The sequence below is a fragment of the Lethenteron reissneri genome, chromosome 24, assembly GCF_015708825.2.
Source record: "Lethenteron reissneri isolate LAM-NWPU_2019-01 chromosome 24, ASM1570882v1, whole genome shotgun sequence".
Classification (NCBI taxonomy): Eukaryota; Metazoa; Chordata; class Hyperoartia; order Petromyzontiformes; family Petromyzontidae; genus Lethenteron; species Lethenteron reissneri.
Window position 1 is genome coordinate 9,068,014 of NC_083802.1, and position 7,713 is coordinate 9,075,726.

General features: G+C 46.8%; 1 protein-coding gene across 1 annotated transcript in view; it reads right to left on the bottom strand.

Moving 5' to 3' along the window:
• Window positions 1-1,617: 1,617 nt before the first annotated feature.
• LOC133346337 (methylglutaconyl-CoA hydratase, mitochondrial-like) overlaps window positions 1,618-7,713 on the bottom strand; it is a 7,834-nt gene continuing 1,738 nt past the window's right edge. The window contains exons 2-5 of the mRNA XM_061557832.1: window positions 7,460-7,675; window positions 5,442-5,492; window positions 4,363-4,410; window positions 1,618-3,251 (exon numbers count right to left, since the gene is read on the bottom strand). Of these exons, the coding sequence (XP_061413816.1) occupies window positions 3,174-3,251; window positions 4,363-4,410; window positions 5,442-5,492; window positions 7,460-7,675 (393 nt within the window). The 3' untranslated portion in view covers window positions 1,618-3,173. The remainder of the gene's footprint in view (window positions 3,252-4,362; window positions 4,411-5,441; window positions 5,493-7,459; window positions 7,676-7,713) is intronic.

A 7,713-nucleotide genomic window follows, 5' to 3' on the forward strand; every position in this document is an offset into this window, starting at 1 on the left:
TTTCGGTAAAGTCACGTAGAAGGGAAGTAATAAAATAATAATAAAACACAATAAAATAATTACGTGACTTTACCGAAAGAACCAAGAAGATGAATCCCTGCAGTCACGAAAGCTTTAAATCGCAAAATACATCATTATAGTCGATCATCATCATCAGTGTCAACCATCATCCTCCTTTTCATTCCTGCTCAACGATAAATTGTAATCCATTAGTGTCACCCTTTGTCCTCAACCAAGTTCACTAAAACCTACAAGTTCTCGTAATTAGTTCTAGATTTGAAGCTTTCGTGACTGCAAGGATTCATACTCTTTGTTTTTTTTTTCGGTAAAGTCACGTACCTTACCGAAAAAACCAAAGAGTATGAATTCTGTTTAACACGTAGCAGGTTTTCGCGACCAATATTATTCATAATCAACGTTTTGGGTTCAGATCGCGTTATTTATAAATGTGTCGGGCGAATTGCCCGATGATGCTGGATGCAATTACCAGCGAAACGTCGTACTAAAAAAATTGTAAATGTTGTGGTTTCACGCTTCAACACACCGGTGGGCTAAAACTGAACTATTTGTCTTTTGTCAACGTGACACTTTTTACTGATTGGCCGTGTCGGGTGGTGGAGGGTTACGACACATTTATAAATAACGCGATCTAAACTCAAAAACGTTGATTATGAGTATGAATTCTAGTAATTACTTTCATAACTAAAATATTTATTAGATTTTTACAATATTACATATATAAAAATCTGATGCTACGTATCCCTCTTCACTAATATTTCGTCCCATCCTTACAGATAAATAAGTTTCATTGCATTTCTAGTTTCAAATTAAAGAAACAGCCATGACAGGCCTGAGCAAGTGGTGGAAATTCCACACTGTTATGGTCGGAACCAGTCAATGCATATGACAAACATTGTTGATTTCGATTTAAAGCTTTCGTGACTGCAGGGATTCATCTTCTTGGTTCTTTCGGTAAAGTCACGTAGAAGGGAAGTAATCAAATAATAAAAATAAAACATAACAACGTAATAAAATAATTATTTTTTATGTTTTGTTTTTATTATTTTATTACTTCCCTTCTACGTGACTTTACCGAAAGAACCAAAAAAATTAAACATTGTTGATGTTCAGCAAAGTGGGACTCGCGTTATTCATCCGGAGGGACGATGGCAAAGACGGACCCGGTTGATCCCGACCAGGATTTGAACATGGGCCCTTCTGAGTTGAGTTCTTCTGGCCACAGCGACACTTAAATCACACACCCAAGAGGCGGCCGGGTGGCTCAGATCCTGGTCCTGCGCTCAATTTTAGATCAATTTCATCTCCAAAAATAAATAGTTTGACTGTAATGCGGCAATTGCTGTAGCAGGGAGGGTGGGAAAGTGGTGTCCGCTTTTGTGTGTGGACCCAGGGGTCGTTCATTTGAAGGGATCTCAGAAGTAGCTCTGTAATATCCGCTTCCGTGCACCACCATTCTCCAACACGAAGGGCCGCAACTGCTCGGCGAGACCGGAATGGGTACGAGGTCTCAAGCCGTGACGGCAACTGCACAATCAGGATAAGATTGTGGAATACGAAAGTGTAAAAACAAGCACACCACAATCAACTTTTTTGAACAAAATATATTTATTTATCTCCTATGGACATCTCTCACACCACACAAGCATTCGATTTTAGAAATGCGCTCAGAAATTCCCAGTGTATCACAGCAAACCTGACGCACGAAAATGTGGCTCGAGATTTCACGGATTCATTGAATGAAATGGGACGTCTTCTTGGTTCTTTCGGTAAAGTCACGTAGAAGGGAAGTAATAAAATAATAAAAATAAAACATAATAAAATATACTATTTTATTATTTCCCTTCTACGTGACTTTACCGAAAGAACCAAGAAGATGAATCCCTGCAGTCACGAAAGCTTTAAATCGAAAAATGAAATGGGGCAGTCACACAGCAGTGTCTAACACTAGACGACAGTCTCCATTCGTGATCACTCACGGCCACCTTGGCAGCCATGCAATGATCCATCAATTCGTTCATTAACTGTTGATCCTTATCACAACGCAAGAATACATTGTTTGAGATTCGTGAACATGTTCTTTAGACTGACGTTCAAAAACGAACCGAGTACAAACTAGACAGAACAATCACAACAGTACGAAGCAACTCAACAATGCAGAATGATAAAGACACGACGGACAATCAAGACGAGGCAGAATGGGAAAAACCAGGCAACACAGACGGTTCAGACGAGACTGAGCAAGCCCGCACAAATGATACAAGTCAATCACGAATAAATGTAATAATCTTTTCTTGAATCATATCGTGACCCAGAATTGTGGTAATTCATTGCATCACACAGAATGTGAATCGATGGTTCAGCCAAGGAGGTTGGTGTTGATGTTTCCTTAAGGCCGTTATCAGTTTACTTACACTCAGATCTAGAGCCTGAACCCAGGATTTCATCACTTGCGAGCTACATGTCTCTAATATGGCAGAAGTAGCCAGGTGGCTCAGAGGTCAAGGTGCTGAGCTGGCACTGCAGAGATCCAGGTTTCAAATCCAGGCAGCTGCCTGTGATTAAACGGAGTTCTCACGTATAAGTGAGTTCATTGTCTCAGCCCGATAACCAAACAACTCATGGCATTACAAGTAAAAAAAATAAAAATGATCAGTTTGACTGTCATGCAACCATTATGACTCGATGTGGGTAGGTGGAGTGTAAAAGTGCGGTGCCCTGTGGACCAGGGGTCACTTGATGGGATCTCAGAGGTAGCTCTGTAGTATCCCCTTCCGTGGGCTGATTTCCACATTCGTATCTGTGCGAGAGATACGAATGTGAATACTGAAGTCTCACGACACCAACGGTAAAATTGTAAATAAAAGTGTCTCTACTGTGGACCCGCTAAGATACCTAGGGCTAGAAATTTGGAACTTTGATAGAGACACCTGACCGATAGCTTGAACCCAAGAATCCAGGCGTTCCAGCAGAACGAAATGATAACTGTGAACCTTGATTACAGAGACCTCGATGCAGGACTTAAACCCAAACCCCCCAAGAGGTTACTGGTCCCGCACCTCCGATTAGCACAGTTGGCGACGCACGGTGCAAAAGAAGTTCAACACACATAGAACATGGAACGAGTCCAGGACAGAATGCTCCGGGGGTCTCCTTTACTCGCCCTTGTATCGGGGAGGACGCTTTTCCTTGAAGGCGAGGAGACCCTCCAGACGGTCCTTGGTCGGGATCACCTGGAAGCCACCACACAGACACGCGTCATATCACTACAAAAACAAAAAATCCCCCGTCTTAATTTTGGAGATTTCGTGACTGCAGGAATTATTCTTTGGTTCTTTCGGTAAAGTCACGTATAAAGATAAAATAATAAATTAGATAATAGCATACTACGACGTTTCGATTGCAACACAAGCAATCATCATCAGGTATAAAAGAAATAGCAACAAAAATCTAACCAGAAAACTATAGACAGACATACAAGCAGACAGATATCACAAAGATACACAGAGAGAGCAACACGTATCGGCACAAAGAGAGAGATCGTCTCTGTGACGAGGCCTCTCTATATTTAAGGCGAGGCCTCTCTATATTGTGCCGATACGTGTTGCTCTCTCTGTGTGTCTTTGTGATATCTGTCTGCTTATATGTCTGTCTATAGTTTTCTGGTTAGATTTTTGTTGCTATTTCTTTTATACCTGATGATGATTGCTTGTGTTGCAATCAAAACGTCGTAGTATGCAATTATTGAATTTATTAGTTTATCTTTATACGTTACTTTACCGAAAGAACCAAAGAACAAAATCCCCCGTATCGGCTTAACAGACAGTTGGTGCAAGTGGTGACAGTGAGCACCAACTCTCAAGGCCAGCACGGCACATGAGGGGGTGGGTGGCCAGCACCACACCGCACCAGGTACTCATTTGAGGCTGAATCGACCTAGGACGGGTTCAGATAATAGTCACTGGTGTCGGCCCTCAGCGGGAATCGAACTTCAGTCGTCCGGTTCGTAGCTCAGCGCGCTAACCGCTACACTACTGCTGTCTATAAACTGTCACTACAGCTCACAGACACATGTACAAAGGCATACACATACACACAAATACAAAGTCTCACACACCCACAAACCCATACACCTTCCATTACTACAGGCCACTCAGCTCCAGGTCCCCCCCCCCTTCCTCAGTTCCAAACACATCTGTCACTACAGTCGACGCATCTGCAAGTCAATGCCATCACACATCATTCCATCTCTCCTCGACCCAGAACGACGCTCCCCGTTATCCCTGGTACCCAGGGAGTTTGTTCACCCAGTCACCCTGACACGGCCAGTGTGAACCGTCTCACCTGCGCGTAGCACGCCTGCTCAAACGCCATGCCCGTGGCCAGGTCCACCTGTGGAAACAGCCACGGGAAGATCCATTAAAGTGAAAGCCCCCCCCCCTCCCCCCCCCCGTTCTGCCCATATCACAACGCTGCGGCCAAACGGAACGGGACTCGCAAACAGAATGTCTTGAGGTCAAATCGTCCCTCCCTCGGGTCCATAAATTCAGTATCATTTTATGGGCTGTCAACTGTGGTTGTCCGATTGAGAAACTGTTCCCCATGTCATAGGATGGTGAAATTTACATCGGGAAATGGGTTCTTATGGGTTGTTGTTGTTATTTTAATGAACATTTTGTGGAGCGGTTGCTCAAGGCTAGAGACAGAATAGCGAACGACAAGAGAGCACAGGTAAAAGAAGATGCAAGTTAAATTGCATTTAATGAGAACGTAAAAATAAGTGTACAGATGGGACAGTCCAGACGAGACGGAACCAACAATTATTACACTCGTTTTTTTTTTTTACCCAGCAAAGCCTCCCCGAGTCTCATTGCTCTTTTTGAAGAGGGTCCTGCCAGGTTTTCCGTAGTAGGAGGAGAGGTGGGGGGCGTCGGGAGGGGGGGGGGGCATGAATGTCATATAGATTCCAATTAAGTAATGTGTGCTTTTTTTTGTTACTTGGCAAATTTGGACCACGAAGCCGTCACACAATGGCCGACGCTCCTATGAATGACGTCGAAACAACACCTCACACGTGAAGCAGCAAAGGGGCAGCACAAGTGCGATAGAACAACGATGGTGCACGCGAGACATTGCAGACAAAGGCAGGCAGGACAAACGAGACGGTACAAAGGGAAACAGGCCACCGACGTGGCAGCACAAATTAAACATTCCAGACTGAGCGCATCCAGACAGAAGAATAATGAGACAGTACATATGACACGACAGAATCCTTGAATTGGGACAATGTATAGCATTTTTAGGGGGGGGGGGGCGGCACATGGGTGGTGAGTCATACAAGCGCGGGGTTTGTGTGTGAACCACGTGTGTGCGATTGTAATCGTGTCCTCGGGGCCCTGACAGTGCACGGTCAAGAGTCTCACCTCAGCACCGCGATCGATGGCCATCTTAGCCATGCGGAGAGCAACAGGGGCCTAGGAGGGAAGAAAGACACACGCACACGTGGGCATGTATACACACACACGTGGGCATGTATACACACACACGTGGGCATGTATATACTCGTACGTGTAAGCATGCTCATACACACACACGGTTTGTCAGTAAGAGTCAACATTACGCAAACGACAAAGCTTTCCCAGAGAATCGTGTACAGACGATTGGTGCAATCAATCAATCAAACTTTAATATAGCGCCCTTCAAAAAAAACCTCATCAAATCGTCACTGAGCTCTTGACATGTATACATAACTTGTTATGTGCTGGAATTAACATATTGCTCCAGGTACTCATTTTAGGCTGAGTAATTGCAGGGGAGCCTCAGGAACTGGCTGAAATGTTCGCCGCTGTTACCGGTCATAAGTGGATATCAAACTCAGGTCGCTGGGTTCTTGGCACAGCACGGCACATTAATTACTCCGCTACCACTCCCCACACACACTATACATACACGTACATACATGCATACGCGCGAATATAAATCTATCCCTGTTGATCCAGCCGAACGAGAAGCTGCTTGGCCATGCGGTGGGGCTGGGCATCAGGGCAACGTGACCCAGCCAACGCAATATTGCCTGCCGGAACAGTAAACAGATGGCACTCTACCCCGGCCTCTGGGCATGTGTTGTTATTACATCATCGGAGAACCTCACATAATCCAACCTGGTTAAACCCCCCCCCCCCCCCCCCATCAAATGGATCGTGTGGGCAGCAAGCCTCAAGACGGATTGCACCCGGGGCAGTGTCAACGCTTCGAGCAGGCACAGGGGTGGTTCTGTCATGCCGCGCGCGCGAGTCACGGTGACCTCTACCGCTCGACGTCTGCTGATGGAGAGTTTAGTGCAGCCTTCAGTGGGACCCCCAGTGGGAGGCTTTGCAACAGTCCCTGTGTGGAAGGCAGCCTGGCGGAGCCTAGCGTCTCGGTCAGAGAGGGTTTAGAGACAGATTTGCGATCGCTTTGTCAATCCGCTGCGGAGACGAAGGCCTGTCCACGTTGTGCCGATCACGACCGTTCTTTACCACGGCTGGTCGGCGGCGGTCGGTGAAGCAAAACCGGTCCTCAGGACTGGATTAGGTATTAGCTTTGGCCAGGAATGGGAACGCAGGTCACCGGGTTCGTAACGCAGTGTGCCAACCACTGCATGGTATTATATTAATCACCTAAAGACAGAGCGGGTTACTGAATAGCGAGTCTGAATTCGCGAGAATTCGTGAAATCTTAGAGGAGCTGTGATTGGTTTCTTGTTCAATTTGTATAGAATAATATTTTACAGCCCCTTGGCAATCCACTGGTGGATGAAGGCCTTCCCAAGCTGTGTCAGTTGCGAGCATTATTTGACCATACTTCACCACGCTCAGAAGTTTACAATGGCTGCGCATCTCTCTCTCTCTCAGGAGGTTCACATTGGTCGTGCTTATTGTGTCTCTCTCTTTTCGGAGGTTCACAATGGCCGTACTTGCTCTGTGTTCCTAAATTGAAAACTCTTTTCTTAAGAACTGCTTTTTGCGTTTAGTTTGTTGTCTTTTCCCCGCACCTCTGATTATCACGGTTGACTACGTTAAGGTGCAAAAGACGGTCAACATACATCCCTCTTGAAAAGTTCACAATGGCCCTGGTATGTGTGTTTGCAGTTAGCGTGCTGTGCTACAAACCTGGCAACACGAGTTCGATTCCCGCTCATGGCCAACACCAGTGACGATTATCTGAAACGGTCCTGGGCCTCCCCTAGCTCGACTCAGCCTCAAATGAGTACCTGCTATGTAAGCCTCGCAACAGGTACATCGCACCAGGTGTGGCGATGGCCACCCCCCCCCCTCGTCTGCCATTGCCGGCCTTCATAGGGGCTCGCTAACAGCACTTGCCCCAACAGTCTGTTAAGGCTACACGGGGGATTTTTGTCTTTTTCGTCTCTCTCACAGGAGGTGTCACGACGAGTCGTCACCTGCGTGCGGATCTCGCGGGCGAGCTCCAGGGCGGAGAGGAAGGCGGCGTCCCCCAGTTGGTTCTGAGCGACGTCTCGCGACACGAGGCCCAGCACCGCCGCCTGGGCCCCGTCCAGCACGCGGGCCGAGAAGATGAGCTCCTTCGCCACGGAGGGCCCCACGAGGCGGGGGAGACGCTGGGTCCCACCTACACGGGGGACGCACGGGGCACGGCTCTTGAGCACGGGGGGTGCGGGGGACACGGCGGGAACAC